Source organism: Sceloporus undulatus, chromosome 9, assembly GCF_019175285.1.
Source record: "Sceloporus undulatus isolate JIND9_A2432 ecotype Alabama chromosome 9, SceUnd_v1.1, whole genome shotgun sequence".
In the NCBI taxonomy this organism is placed as follows: domain Eukaryota; kingdom Metazoa; phylum Chordata; class Lepidosauria; order Squamata; family Phrynosomatidae; genus Sceloporus; species Sceloporus undulatus.
In genome coordinates this window covers 12,262,168-12,277,225 of record NC_056530.1, presented here as the reverse complement: position 1 = coordinate 12,277,225, position 15,058 = coordinate 12,262,168, and the positions used below count along the sequence as shown (strand labels likewise).

Sequence of the window (15,058 nt, the reverse complement as noted above, 5' to 3'; positions counted from 1 at the left end):
ATATGTAGGTATCATGATGATGAGTCAGTTACAGATGTGTACCTCTAGGCCATGCATTTGTAACCCTTATTGTAAATTCCAGCCATAGAGGCATGGTGTAGTATGCTAAGCTACAAATGTCAACCAAGGTAGGTCAAAACCGATAGGGCACTGGCCGTGTGTGAATTAAGCAACAGCACAGCAAACAAGGCTCCACTGTACATGGACCTTGCCAAAGTTAACAATCCATAGTTGGGCTTAGAGTGATGATTCATCCCTTTCCTTTGAGCCCGTATTGGAGATGTCTTCATGAAACAAAAGACCACCAGGACCTGGATACATTCCATGATTTGGCCCCTCTTTTCCAACCAAATGTAAAGCCAGCAACAATGTCAGATCTGATGAAACCATCACCGAATGGAAAAGGTGGCCACACGTTCTGCAGGCCAGACTGTTTTCTAGCCTGACAGCTGGATTCAGTTTCAGGAGTGGATATATTTTAGCTTAATAGTCCTCTTGTTTTATCCCCCAGGAAGGTGGATTGCAAAATCCAGGAAAGATAGAATAATGTGAAATGGGAATAGCCCTCCAGGAATCTCAGAGGACCACAATGGATCCACAAGGCCTGAAGTTTCTTACCCTTGCTTTGTTTGACAGCTATCCAATGCAAGTGTTAAGATTAAGAAGAGAGAGGAAAGTCAAAGAAGGAAGTGCAAAGGCAGGCTTAATGTTGGAAACAAGCACAATGACCATGGAGGACTTACATAAATTCAATCTAAAGGTCGAAGAAACTGATATAGTTAAAGATTTCCAATAACTTGGATCAAACATTGATCAGAACAAAGACTCCAGTCAAAAAATAAGAAGACTAGGAAGTGATGAAAGAACTAGATGAGATCCTAAAGAGGAAATTCATATCCCAGTTATAAAATGGCAAAATCAAAGTTTGCTCATTGGAATTTCTATATTTTTAAAATATTTTCAAGCTGTGGATGCTTGAATTTGTAGATACAGAGGGCCATGTGGCTCAGAACGACATGTTCACCTAGCATCATTTTAGCTGTAAAACTCAGAAAGAAATATGTTGAGGTGTTTTGCTCTTGCTCTCCAGCCCCCAAATCTTGACTATACAATTTGGCAACAACTACCCCAGAGTCCATCAAGGGTTCCTTCAGCACAACAAACGAGAGGTTATTACCACAAAAAAGTGCAGATTTAGGATTAATGATTGCTAGTGCCTGGTTTCATAATTCCACTCTGGACACGATGCTGGGATTTCCTTCTTTATAAATAGCACCTGCCCTGTTAGAAGTTGCCACTGTCCTTTCCCCAGCTTGGCTCTCCTACCATTCAGGGGTACACCGAAATGGCATTCAACGGCACGTGGCAGGTTTATGCCCAGGAGAAATACGAAGAGTTCCTGAAAGCTATTGGTAAGCAGCTCATGGTCACTTCTGTCAAAGTGGATTAAATCCCTCCCTGGAGCCGCCTTATCCAAACTGGTGCCATCCAGATGTGTAGAACTGCATCTCCCATCATCTTGGCTTGCTTTGGGTGATAGGAGTGGTTGTCCAGAATGTTTGAATATGCTGGGTGAGGGAAGATTATGATCCATCATAATGTATTCAGTTTTTAGTTTCCTGTTTTTAGCAGAAGGGTTTTTTGCAAGGCAGTCTATCATGTAGGGCAGTGGTGGCGAGCCTATGGCACTTGTGCCAGAGGTGGCACTCAGAGCCTTCTCTGTGGGCATGCATGTTGTCACCCCAGCTCAGAGTTTGCCAGAGTTCATTACTAGATGGCAATAAATAAGTAGGGGTTGGGTTGCAGTTTGGGCACTTGGTCTGCAAACGGTTCACCATCACTGATGTAGGGGTTCCACATACCATCTACTTCAAAAATAGTAAGTTTGAACATTTTACTTTTTTGAATAGCAGTGCCCAGAATACTGCTAGCCAGTATGACTACTACTACTATGGTGACTGAGAGGAGTTACAGTCCCAAAGGGGAATTTTCCCCCAAATTCTGAGCATTGGAATAGCCATAGATTTTCACACACTCCTTGCTTAAAGCATAAGTACAGTACTCCTTCTCTTTTGGGTCCATTCCCTAGCCTTGCCGGATGATATCATCAAAGCTGCCAAAGATGTCAAGCCCATCACCGAAATCCGTCAGACAGGGAACACCTTTGTCGTCACGTCCAAGACCCCCAGCAAGTCCGTCACAAACTCATTCACGCTGGGGAAAGAAACAGAAATGACCACGATGGATGGCAAGAAAGTCAAGGTAACTCATGCAGTTGCAGGTTAAGAACAAGTTCAGAAATACAAGCTTCAGTAGTTAAAACTCAGGGGTTATCCAGACAGTTTTTTTTAAGCACAATTATCTGAATAATTTCAGTCACAGATCCCCGTTTTGTTGTTCATACTCTATATTTTTATCAAAACCGCATCTATGCACATCTCTGCAAGTTCTGTTGCTCACATGTGTCAGCACTGCAAATAAGGATGGAGTTGAGGATGCGGATTTATTCGAAACACCTTCAGGGCATGCAGTTTTATCCCAGTTTATCACGGGTCTATTCTCATCAGTTATTCACAGAGCTGACAATGCAAATCTTTTAGGAAAACTTGGTGGGAAAACCAGGATCGATTATCTCGGGTTAAGTGTATTTTTAGGCAGCCCTCCCCCTAAACTTAATTCTAGCTTTGGATGGTCCTTTCATCTTTATGCATCACTTGCTGCTCTATTATCCTTTCTTCAACAGCATCTTTTCTCTTCTCGCAGTGCATAGTGAACCTGGTAGATGGGAAGTTAGTAGCCAAATCTGAGAAATTCACCCACGAGCAGGAAATAGTAGGCGGCGAAATGGTGGAGGTAAGTAAATCCTCTTAATTTAAGAAGAAAAAAAGATAAGAGTTGATTTCTCTAAGGGTAGAAATTCTTTAGTTTGGTTATGATGCTCTGCAAACTCAGCAGAGCAACAACTTGCTAAAACTTGCAAGGCTTTGTTACTGCAGTTTGCAAAGACTTTCCCGGAGGTCTATTTATTTACTTCGATTCCTCCTTCCCAGTCATTATAATGCCAGGATACCCCTCCACTCTCCTTTCCAGCCACCTTTTGGTTAGAAGCAAGTAGACTAGATTAAATGCTTCTTAACCCATCTCCCAAAAATATGTAAGATGGAAAAATCCCCTCATCTCACTTTTATCTGGGAGCAGCTCCTGTAGCTAAGATTTCTGTCTTCATTTTCAGACAGAAATATATCTTCTTGTGTACATGTTGCTATTTTGAATGACAAGCTGTGAGTAATTAAATATGCCCTGTGGCTATTGGCTTCTCACACTGAATAAAGTATGAATTCTCTCGAATGTTTCTTTGGGCTACTTTTGTGGTCACACTCCATGGATTACTTAAATTTACTCCGAACATTAGTACTGTATGTTTCCGCCTTCCTCAACCTGGTCCCCCCCAGATGTTTTAGACTACCAGCCTCACCATCTTCATTCATCAGGCCATGCAGGCAGTCTGTGGATGATAGTACTTACAATCTATTAAACTTTGAGGGAAATGATCCACCAGATTCTGCTATCACCAGAATCTTGTAATCTGCACTGTTTCACACATTGCACTGTGTCCTATGTGTTATCTGTAAAGGTTTTATACCTGCTAAATTATACAGATTATTATTATTACTACTATCATCATCATCAGCAGCAGCAGCAGCAGCAGCATCATCCTAGATTATTTTATAGCACCATGTACATGGTGCTTTACAAACAGTTACAGAACACATATAACTATTCCAATAGTAAAAAATGCTAAAAATACAGTAATACACAATTGCAGAACAAAACAAAATAGCACAGATAATCAAGTATGCTAAAGTTTAGAGGGTTCTGTTTTATTTTCCGCAGACCATAACATCTGGCTCAGCAACATTTGTCCGGAAAAGCAAGAAGGTTTAAAAACAATGAAGGTGCCTCTGTTTTGTAGTTGAATTTTTAAAATATGTGTGTGTGTATTTGGATAATAAAGTGCACTGTGTATCATGGATAGTGTCTGGTTTCATTTGCGTTGCTGAAAAACTAAAGAACACGTAAGTGTTTTGGGTCCTGAAACTGAAGATCGCATCTGGGAGTTGTAGGTTTGTGAAAGTGCTAAAGGAAATGCTTGCTTAGGTAACATCTCCAGCTTCTTTATGGAACACAACTTGACACAACTTGAATGTTTTAAGTGTGCAAATGCCCAGGGGCAAACACACACAGAGTATATTTTTATTTTCACAGGTTGCAAACATGACGATGTAGGAGAATATCTATGCTCCCTCTCTAATGTATTGATTTCTTGCTGTTGCTGTGTGCCTCCAAGTCATTTCTGACTTATGGTGACCCTAAGGCACCGTCTCATGAGGTTTTCTTTGCAAGATTTGTTCAGAGAGGGTTTGCCATTGCCTTCCCCTGAGGCTGAGAAAGTGTGACTTGCCCATACAGTGGGTTTCGTGGCTGAGCTGGGAATCGAACCCTGATCCCCAGAGTCATAAGAGTAGAGTATCACACGGGAGGAATTTCTCTTAATTTCGAATGAAAAGAACGCATTCTCATGAATTTGCCAGTTCAGGGAATTTACGTTAATTCAAATTGTGTTCGAACTGACTTCCCATTGCCTGAAAATAGCTTGCCATTGCCCAAAATTGCGTGTGGTAGCCTATCATGCAATAAAGTGAAACCCCAGGATTGTGTTTGGATTGCCATTGGATTATACTTCCAATTTCCCTTGTCTGATAAACTCCATAGTCCAACACTCAAACCACTATGCCATGATGCAAAATTCATTTCTTACTAGCCACTGGGGCTCCCTTTTGAGGGGAACGTTGCAATTACAGATCCTAGCAGGAACCCTTTTAAAAGCAATCAAGCTGATGCCTAGCACAAATAATTTTGTGCATGAAACACACAGTTTGTGTACGCTGGACCCTCAGAAAGCAAAGGTGCCACTATCTCTGGTTTCGGAGTATTCTGGGTTTCAGATAAGGCTTTGCAGAAATGTTTTTCTTATTTTATTTCAGAGCATAAAGGCTTGCAAAGACAAGATCTCCAAGAGGAGATGAAGAATTATTTATTAAAGGGTTTAATCAACTTTAATATAAGGATTTATTAAAATTGCTTTCTCCATGCAAAAACCGCCTCTTAGCGGCTTCCCTTCCAAGTCCAACCGGCTTTTTTATTAGCCAGCGTCACCCTGGTCATATATTTTTAATTTCTATGCCTTTTTTAATCAATGTGCGCACTGCCTCTGTGCATACACAGAGTGCATTTCCAGGGAATCTAGTGGTTTCCTATTAGTGTCTGAAGTGAAAACTTGTCGTGTTCTTATTAATGGAAACAATGTTATTCACACTCTGGGTGCGTCCACACTGTAGAAACAAAGCAGCTTGACATGGCTTTAACTGTCATGGCTCCCTAGTCCTGTGGAACCCTGGGATTTGTAGTTTGGTGAGGCACTCTGTCAGAGAAAGCCTTGTAAAACTACAAATCCCAGTTATTCCACATGATGGAGCCACAGCATTTAAAGTAGTGTCAAACTGCGTTATTTCTACAGTGTAGACGTGACAATACGTTTCTTTTCCCCTCCTCAATCGAGGAAAGGCCACAAAGGAAGATGCATAGGCCTGTTGCTAATAGCAACCAATTGGGTCAGACTCAGGGAGGAAAAACTTCCACAACAGGCCCGGTCGAATGCGCATGCGCCAACGGCCGCGGTCGAAAGACCTTCCACAGAGAACAATGGCCAGGTGCGCATGCGCTAATTGCCGCAGTCGAAAGTCCTTCCACCGAGAACAATGGCCAGGCGCGCATGCGCCAACTGCCTCGTTCGTAGCTGGGAAGGAAAAAAAATCATTCCACCCAGAACAATTGGCCAGGTGCGCATGCGCCAACTGCCTCGTTCGTAGCTGGGAAGGAAAAAAATCATTCAACCTAGAACAATGGTCCAGGTGCGCATGCGCCAACGGCCGCGTTCGAAAGGAGGGAAGGAAAGAAAAGCCTTCCATGAAGAACAATAGCCAGGTGCGCATGCGTGCGCCAACTGCTCGCGGCGACTTTAATGCCAAGTGCGCATGCACCAAGTGCCTCTCACACACCAAAAACGTACACGGAGCGAGTGAAGAGAGAGAGAAGAGGAGATTTCTGCGCCTGCGCTGAAAAGTCTCACGCGGGTTGGAGGAGAGCAAAAAAAACAACCCAGGAGAGTCCCGCGCCGCGCCTGCGCAGAAGAACCTCCGACGGGAGGGGGAAACCGAGTGCGCATGCGCAGTTGACGAACGGCCTCCTCTTTCTATTGTGGCGTCGGCGGCGGGAGTTGGCGGGCTCTTATTCTCGCGAGAGTTGGCAGCAGTCCCAGAAGGCGGTTGCTGAGGAGCTGTTCGGTCGCTGGGGCGTCGCGTCTCCCTGAGAGCAAGGCCTGGCCATGTCTCGCTACCTGCGGCCTCCAAACACCTCGCTCTTCGTCCGCAACGTGGCTGACGACACCAGGTGCGTGTAAGTGAGAGAAGAAGGAGGAGGAGGAGGAGGAATGGCGGCGGCGCGCGTGCACGAGGGGGAGCGGGAGCGCGCTTGGGGGGGCTTTGGAGGGCCCTGCAGGAACCAGACTCAGCCTGGGATGGAGGCTTAGGAGGGAAGATGGAGAGCAAATGACAGCATTTACCCATAGGGAAGCATTGGAGAGTATTTGCCATAGGGAAGCATTGGAGAATGTTTGCCATAGGGAAGCATTGGAGGATAGTTGCCCATAGGGACTCATTGGAGAATGCTTGCTATGGGCAGGTATTGCCCCCTGGTTCTCCATGGGCAAGTATGGCTTCCCTGAGGGCAAGAACCAGATGGAGCATAAAGACCACAGAGAACTCGCCCACAGTTCCAGCCTGGAGAGAATTAGGAAATAGGAACAGTAAAGGTCTCTCTTGCCTGGGAACCTCAGCCTGGAAATCGGAAGAAGGCTAAGAACGGCAAGGAGGAGCTGTGAAAGAACTGGAAGAGACCCTGAAATGGAAAGCTATACGATTCGGGACAAAAATTGGAACCGTACAAGCCATTATATTATTGCAAATACATATTTATATGTGTGTGTATATATATATATATATTATATATATATATATACACACACACACACACACACACACACACATATGACAGTACTTGCCCATAGAGAAACCATGCTTGCCCATAGGGGATCATTGGGGTATACTTGCCCAATGATTCGCTATGGGCCAGCATGCTTTCTCTATGGGTAAGTATTTCCCTATGCTTCCCTACGGTCAAGTACTGTCATTCGTTTTAGTACGTCTTTAGATATAGATATAGCTATATTGCAGATATAAGACAGTCCAAGGAGACCAGAAGTGAATGAAAGTTCAGCAAATCTTATTATCCGAGGAATATTTCCCAAAGGTCATAGGTGATAATGCCATTTTATAGGAATTATGGTCAAAGTCCTGCAATATAACACTCCAGGCAAATATGGAGTAAGTGAAGTCAGTTTTATCTTTCCGAGGCCCCATACAGACTGCCAAAATGAAGCTGCTTCGGGTCACTTTGGAAGCATGCTGTTTAAATGATGCATGCGTCCTAAGAGTCCAGAAGCTGCGCCAAAGCCACAATCCGGTCCTAAGGACTGGAGCCACGGCTTCCGGACACTTAGGACATAGGCATCATTTCAATAGCATGCCTCCAAAGTGACCCGAAGCAGCTTCATTTTGGCCTGTCTGTACAGTCCCTTAGTTGCTTTCCTTGTATTTCCCTTGCGCTCTCCTCTTCCCTGTTTCCTCTTTGTCTGTTAGACACTACTGTACTGTTCTGTTTTTATAGCCAGAGAAGGAGAGCCAGAGCAAACGGCAGAAGCTTTTCCCGCCATGCGGCTTCTTTTGTTGTGCTCTTTTCCTTCCCCTTTTTGTAAGGGCTGATTGGGAAATGAAGGGGGGGGTTAATGGATGGTGTGCACGTCACTCGCAACCCTTTCCACATGTGTTTCTGGTCACGAATGAGAAGGAGCTAGCCATGCCTAGTCAAGAGGAAATGAGTTTGTCGGGTCTTTTTAAAGCATCCGTCAGCTCTGTGGAGTTAGGTTTTCAGAGCAGAATACGATGGCGTCTTGCTCGGTTCAAACGTTTTATGTTTTGTTTTAAACATGAACACATGTTCTCTCTGTGTGTTTTCAAAACTACTTTTGGTGCCAAAACACATGGGGAGGATCAAAACCTCCAGCGCAGCGGCCTTTTGTTCCTGTGGGAACTTTTCTCCTCTTCATGTGGTAACTCAGGCCCCATACAGACAGGCCAAAATAAAGCTGCTTCAGGTCACTTTGCAGTTATGCTCTTTAAATGATCCATGTGTCCTAAGAGTCCGGAAGCCGTGCCAAAGCCACGATCCAATACTAAGGACTGGAGCGCAGCTTTGGTGCAACTTTTGGACTCTTAGTATGCACGCATCATTTAAACAGCATACTTCCATAAGTGGCCCGAAGCAGCTTTATTTTGGCCTGTCTGTATGGGGCCTTTGGTCCAAAACACAGAAATAATCCAGTTTGAGACCTCTTTACCTGCCCTGGTTCAGCGCTAGGGAATCCTGGGAGCTGTAGTTTTGTGAGACATTTTGGCCTTCTCTGTCAGAGAGCTCTGGTGCCACAATGAACTATGAAGTTTTTAAATCTATAAATCCCTTAATTCAAATCAATTAATTTGCAGGGGGGTCAATGGTGTGGCTGTATGTAGTGGGGTTTTGTACTTTAAAATGCTGAAATATTTTATTACACAGCGAAACTGGGCAGCATTTAATTGTACGTAATACAGTACACTCATCCCTCCATATTTGCGGGTTTGATTATTCACGGATTTGGTTAATACGTTCTCTCTAGGAATATATACATCCTTGAGCACAACTCTGTGGTCAACTTTAACTAAAAGTCACACTGAAAGACCTTGAGATTCCTAGAGAGAATACTCTACTAGGCCTTAGTAGCTCCTCTAGTGCAGTGATGGCGAACCTATGCCATGCGTGCCAGAGGTGGCACTCAGAGCCCTCTCTGTGGGCACATGCGCCATCATCCCAGCACAGAGTTTGTTACTAGAAAGCCAGAGGGACATGGCACTTTGCAATAAATAAGTGGGTTTTGGGTTGCGGTTTGGGCACTCGGCCTCTAAAAGGTTCACCATCACTTCTCTAGTGCAATTCTGTGGTCAGTGTCTACCAAACGTTGACCACAGAGTTGCACTGGAGGACCTAGAGATTCCTAGAAAGGTGTCCTTTCAGGTAAAAACATGGTGTTTTTGTTATTTGCGGTTTTTCAATCTTCACGGGGTCTTGTGCCCCTAGCCCTAGCGAATATGGAAGGACAAGTGTAATTCAGTACTAAGCTGTGCATCAATACAGATTCCCTAGATGTATGTGTGTGTGTGTGTGTGTGTGTGTGTTGCCAATCTTATGGTGACCCCATGAATTTCAGAGCATTTTCTTAGACAAGAAATCCTCAGAGGTGGTTTTTCCTGTTCCTTCCTCTGAAATATAGCCTGCAGCACCCAGTATTCATTGGCAGTCTCCCATCCCATTACAAACTAGGGCTGAACCTGCTTAGCTTCCAAGATCAGACAGGATCTGGTGCCTTTAGGGCATTCGGTCCGTTTCAGCTTTCTTGACACTTGAAAATGCAGTATAGAACAAACATAGAAACAATTCTCTAACAACACTCCTAACTCCAAGCTTAGAGCTAGGAAAAGAAATAGGGAATTGCTATTGGGGTTGGGCTGAGCTCTGAAGACATGCTGCAACGTCAGGAGCATGGTACTGTACTGGCAACCACATATTGTGAGGGCAGCCAAAATTGTGCTGGGTACTGGAACAGAAAGAAATGTGGTTTGCCTATGACCACCTAGTAAGCTTCTGTTTAGGATGGGCTTCCTGAATGAAAACTCAGTCTAGAGCCACTATGCATAACTTTTTGGGACGTGACGTTCCTTTACTTTTTCATATAAGTGATAAGACAGCATGGCATGTTCTGTAATAAATCTCAAGTGTTCTGTTTCAGGTCTGAAGACTTGCGTCGCGAATTTGGTCGCTATGGTCCGATAGTTGATGTGTACGTTCCCTTGGATTTCTACACTCGCCGTCCAAGAGGATTTGCCTATGTTCAATATCCTTTCCTCAGATGGCTGATTAGTGAGGGGTGTTCAAGTTTGAAATTCACGTTTGTGTATGAGGTAACAAACCTAAATGAAAACCTGTTTTATTCTGTGTTGTTATGTCATGTCATATTGTGGTGTGTGTGTGTGTGTGCTGTTCCCCCCCCCCTGCAGATTAATATCTAACAAATCTCCATATCTTAAAATTTAAGCCATATCCAGTAAAATGTGCTTTGTTGTTTCAAGCTTCATATTCAGCTTTGTGCTTTTAATATTTGAAATCGCATTTGCTACTGCCTCCAGAGTGTCTCTTTGCAGTTTTAATATAACTGGCGTTTATGATAACCTTGTTCTTTTGCTTAGCAAAATGTGGCTGAGACGTTTGCTTTTTTGATTTCATGGAAACTGGAATAATTTGATCAAAAGCAGATTTGTATAAAATGAGGTGAAAGAATCTTGCTCTGATTATTGTCCCCTAATTTACTGTCCTCTGTTATTGCCTCAGAGTGTAAAGCTGTACAGTAATGGCGACCCCAAAGAGAAAGCATGAAAGAACCTTTAGAGTAGAATTCAAGAATTAAGGCAAGTAGACAAGCCAAAGACCTCTTAAGGATCAGGCTTGAAGAGAAGGGAAAGTTTGGGAAAAGAAAAGATAAAGATAAAGAAAAGCTGGAAGAAGGACAAGCCATTATGGGAGACAAAGCTTCGCTTTATCTGCAAATGGGGGAAAAGGTTGTTTTTCAAAGTGTAAAGATAAAGCCATCTGTCATTTTTGACCAAGCATCTCATGACAAGTCCTTCTAACAAGCACTTAAAGAGTTAAAGGTCAAGATGAAGTTGACTGGTGGCCAAGATAAAAGGAGCCATGCCTCATGTATCCTACAGAATAAGAACTGTCCTCTTGCTACTTGTGTAAGTGGTTAACCGATCAATTTTGTTTTCTGGTTTAGTTCAGCTGCAGACCCTGTCATAGTTTGCTTAATCTTAGTGCTATATTTGAAATTGTGGTCCTCAGTTAAATGCAGTCACTCCTGATCTGAGATGAGCGCACCCATAACCGAGTGAATTTAGGATGAATATTCAAGGCATATAGGGACATTGAATCTGTATAGGTCACCTAGAGGTGTGCAAGGCATTATCTAGTATACTTTATGACATCTGGTTCCAGAATAATTTGCCAGCATAACATGTTCCATCATGAAAGTATAGTTTTATACTGATTTAACCTTAACCGATAGTAGTAAAATGTAGGCAATTTCTATTTTAGTACTAGTTTCATCAGCAGAACTACAGCACTATTAATGTGCTAAACAAAGACTTTAGTTAAGGGGAATAAAATAAAATTGTAGGGTGAGAATCATTTTTGAAACATATCAATGAGAAATCTGGCATGTATTAACACTAATTATTTTAGAGTATCAAACAGGCATTGGTTAATGTCAGCTAATTTTTGTTATGCCATAGAACATGTGGAAAAGGAGGACAAGTTGGTTAACAAGGGGGTGTGATGACCTGCTAGGAAAGCCAATGCTTGCTAACTGTGTAGCTGTAAATACCTCAGATCCCCAAGTACCTTAACATCTAGCACATTTGAAGATGTCCGTGATGCTGAAGACGCCCTTCACAATTTGGACCGGAAGTGGATTTGTGGCCGTCAGATTGAAATCCAGTTTGCTCAAGGGGACCGGAAAAGTATGTGCACTCTGTTTCTGTAATTTGATTCTTTCGTTGAAGCGTGTAACCTCTCTAGGTGGGGATAGGAAGAGTATTTCCATTTATGTGTAACCCAAATTTTACGTAGAGCAGAAAGGCAACTCCTTTGGATAAGTTACTGTGAAAGCCATACAGGACAACAGTCTCTCAGTTATGTAAAAGTCACACATGTTCCTTTTAGAGTGCGAATGCATAGTGTTTTGAATATTGTACTAGAACACTGGGAGAACAAGGTTAGAATCTCATCCTGCCACAGATATCGACTGGGTCACCTTAGGCAAGCCATACTTTCATGCACAAGTCATACTTTCATGCACTGGCAAACCTCTGAATGAATCTTGCCAGGAAAACTCTAGGACAGTGATGGCGAACCTATGGCACGTGTGCCAGAGGTGGCACTCAGAGCCTTGTCTGTGGGCACACATGCTGTAGCCCTAGCACAAAGTTTGCCAGAGTTTCTTATTAGAAAGCCAGAGGGATGTGGCACTTTGCAATAAATAAGTGGGGTCTGGGTTGGAGTTTGGGCACTTGGCCTCTAAAAGGTTCACCATCACTGCTCTAGGATAAGGTTGGCCTGAGTTGCTGTCGACTTGAAGGCACATAACAACAATGTTAAAGGATTGCTTTTTCCCCCCTACAGCACCAAATCAAATGAAAGCTAAAGAAGGAAGAAATGTGTACAGCTCTTCCCGTTACGATGATTACGACAGATACAGGCGTTCTAGAAGCCGCAGTTACGAAAGGAGGCGGTCAAGAAGCCGTTCTTTTGACTACAGCTATCGCCGATCTTATAGCCCTAGAAAGTAAGTGTTGTACTTGGCTTGACCTATGCTGCCGTGTAATGGAGAAGAGAGATCATATTGACTGTCTGACACCTAGATATCAAGTCACCCTAGTAATAACATGCATGGGCGTTGTCATACCTTGCATGAACCATCAAAAATAATCTTTGTACCATTGAAGAAACATGAAAAAAAAAAACCAATGCAGTTCTCAAGAAGCTTTAGTTGGGGGTGTGTGAAAAATTGTGAAGGTATATGCCACTGTTTACTTTTTCTGATGTACCTTTTTAGCAGTAGACCTGCTGGAAGACGCCGCCGTAGCAGAAGTCGTTCAGATAATGATAGGTAAACACTCTTTTCTATCAAAAATTCAAACTCAGAACAATCTGTGCCTGCAACAGTAAGACGTTTAAATGTAAGATACACAACTGTTAGCAGCATGTCCATATTCAAGTGTATTATCTTCCTCTTTCTGCTAGGTTCAAACACCGTAACAGGTCTTTTTCAAGGTCAAAGTCCAATTCAAGATCACGCTCTAAGTCACCACCCAAAAAAGAAATGAAGGCTAAATCACGTTCTAGGTCTGCGTCTCGCACTAAATCTAGAGGCACCTCTAAAACGGATTCTAAGACACAATATAAGTCCAGCTCAAGATATGAAAAAGAACCAAGAAAAAAAGAACCAACTAGATCCAAATCTCAGTCGAGATCGCATTCTAGATCTAGATCAAAATCCAGATCCAGGTCATGGGCTAGTCCCAAGTCCAGTGGCCACTAACATTGTACATTGGGGATTATTTTTTTTTAGGCATGTATTATTGAGTTACACAGTTGAGTTATGATGTTGCGACATTGCTTTAAAACAATTTTGTCAGTCGTCCCTGTAGGAGGCAATTATTGCTATTAAAATACAATATTGACAACCTTACCCAAGAGAGTCCGTTTTGTTAAATGTCATGGGCAGCTACAAGGTTCTTGTGGTGTTTCTTATGTATATTTTTGTAAAAGACTTGCAATTTTTATGCTTCGGATACCTATGGTACCTTGATTTCGCCCTCGTTTGCAGCTTTGTCCTAATGACACCGGCTGTATATGGATAGCCAGTCCCTGTTTAAACTGTCCAGTAATGCCTTGCCATGGAACTGGAAAATTGGAGCAACCATGGCTGCTGTGAAATAGATGAATTACTTCAAGGAGGGGAGTGTTTGCCTTGCCTCCTGTGCCAAGATGGACGGCTAACAAAGTATTGTGGAAGAAGAAATCGAAGTACTCATAGATATCTCTGAAGTAATGTTTAAAAAACAAAAAACCGGAGCAGGCCCTAAGAGATTTTGGTCAGGGTTAAAGGTGCTTCTTTCTAACTAATCTCTTAACCCCCCCCCCCCCCCCAAAAGGCAAAAATACTCAGTTAAATAATTAGGTAAATGTATATACATTTGTATGTTCTGTGATGTATCCTAAGTTTTAGCAAGCAGTTGATCACAAACTGCCTAGGTTTTCTTGCAGTGATAAGTACAAACAAAGCATTTCAGATTAGTGTGTACAGTGTGTAAGAACTAAAACTTTGACACCAACGCCATCATAGGTCGCTTGCGTGCCCATGCATACCAATCTTGTAGCCATGTCTCCCAAGCGTACTACACATCGGAGCCTATGTCACGGGTTAAATAAATTGTGAGAACATAATGTTCCAGTTGCAGTGTAGCATACCTTAACTGCGTTCACACCGAACGTGAGGAAGAGCTGCGTCGTTTCCTTTTGGCTTTGTAAAACCGTTATCTCAACGTGAAAAGTTGCCATGGCATAATCTGAAAAGTATTCTTGAGAAGAGAGCACTGTGTTGTATTAGTTTATTTTCCCCTCGAAACGTGGAAGACGGTATCAAAACATTTACAGCCCTCTGCTTCTGTTTTTAAGTTTCATTTACTCCATCTGGCCACGCGAGAGTAAAGGTGGCCTTTTTCCCCAAGTACTGGTTGTGGAATATGTTTAAATGGGTGATTCTAGAACCTTTGTATATTTGATAGTATTTCTAACTTTCGTTTAATGTTTAAAAAGTTAGTGTTCTGCTATGCAATCACTTCTATATTGTGTTTCTTTTTTTTTTGTAGACTTCTCCCTGATGTATAGTTTTAAAAACGAACTGTACAAATTGTAGCATTTCCGTGCGGCTCTGGTCAGAAGAAAGTTGTGGAAATAAACTTTGTATTTCCTTTCTTACAGAGGCTTCTAAAGGGGTATTTTTATATGTTCTCTTTCCAAACAATTGTGTACGACTTTGAAACATCAGCGTTCGGGGTCGAGGAAGAATTGAGTTTATTCTTTTGATTGCTGTAAATCTAGCAAACATAATAAAAAAAAATAAGGAATAGAAATTCAGTAATTCTTTATTATAATAGTAAAAAATTTTGCA

At 42.6% G+C, this 15,058-nt stretch overlaps 2 protein-coding genes across 13 annotated transcripts; both read left to right on the top strand.

Annotated features, from left to right (window-relative positions):
• Positions 1 to 1,253: 1,253 nt before the first annotated feature.
• LOC121915768 (fatty acid-binding protein, liver) lies at positions 1,254 to 4,031 on the top strand. The gene is made up of 4 exons (XM_042440277.1): positions 1,254 to 1,412; positions 2,090 to 2,262; positions 2,764 to 2,853; positions 3,895 to 4,031. Exons 1-4 carry the CDS (start codon positions 1,346 to 1,348, stop codon positions 3,943 to 3,945), a joined length of 381 nt encoding a protein of 126 aa, XP_042296211.1. The 5' UTR covers positions 1,254 to 1,345; the 3' UTR covers positions 3,946 to 4,031.
• Positions 4,032 to 6,278: 2,247 nt separating this feature from the next.
• Positions 6,279 to 15,016, top strand: SRSF10 (serine and arginine rich splicing factor 10). 12 transcript variants are annotated; one of them, XM_042439362.1, is made up of 7 exons: positions 6,474 to 6,516; positions 10,058 to 10,229; positions 10,657 to 11,025; positions 11,748 to 11,843; positions 12,505 to 12,667; positions 12,938 to 12,991; positions 13,126 to 14,865. In XM_042439362.1, exons 3-7 carry the CDS (start codon positions 10,983 to 10,985, stop codon positions 13,421 to 13,423), a joined length of 654 nt encoding a protein of 217 aa, XP_042295296.1. In that variant the 5' UTR covers positions 6,474 to 6,516; positions 10,058 to 10,229; positions 10,657 to 10,982; the 3' UTR covers positions 13,424 to 14,865. The 12 variants fall into 12 exon arrangements, with proteins under 12 accessions (XP_042295299.1, XP_042295301.1, XP_042295290.1 ...); XM_042439360.1 differs by having other exon boundaries at positions 10,657 to 11,063; positions 11,713 to 11,843; XM_042439365.1 differs by lacking the exon at positions 10,657 to 11,025 and having other exon boundaries at positions 6,279 to 6,516; positions 10,058 to 10,162; positions 11,740 to 11,843; positions 12,941 to 12,991; positions 14,757 to 14,865.
• The last annotated feature ends 42 nt before the right edge of the window (positions 15,017 to 15,058 follow it).

Excerpts from the sequence above, each read along its gene's own strand:
- LOC121915768 (XM_042440277.1), top strand. The coding sequence starts at position 1,346 with ATGGCATTCAACGGCACGTGGCAGGTTTATGCCCAGGAGAAATACGAA. Across the intron at positions 1,413-2,089 it reads AGAGTTCCTGAAAGCTATTG|CCTTGCCGGATGATATCATC; the intron begins GTAAGCAGCTCA and ends TCCATTCCCTAG. Across the intron at positions 2,854-3,894 it reads TAGGCGGCGAAATGGTGGAG|ACCATAACATCTGGCTCAGC; the intron begins GTAAGTAAATCC and ends TATTTTCCGCAG.
- SRSF10 (XM_042439355.1), top strand. The coding sequence starts at position 6,446 with ATGTCTCGCTACCTGCGGCCTCCAAACACCTCGCTCTTCGTCCGCAAC. Across the intron at positions 6,517-10,057 it reads GCTGACGACACCAGGTGCGT|GTCTGAAGACTTGCGTCGCG; the intron begins GTAAGTGAGAGA and ends GTTCTGTTTCAG. Across the intron at positions 12,992-13,125 it reads AGTCGTTCAGATAATGATAG|GTTCAAACACCGTAACAGGT; the intron begins GTAAACACTCTT and ends TCTTTCTGCTAG.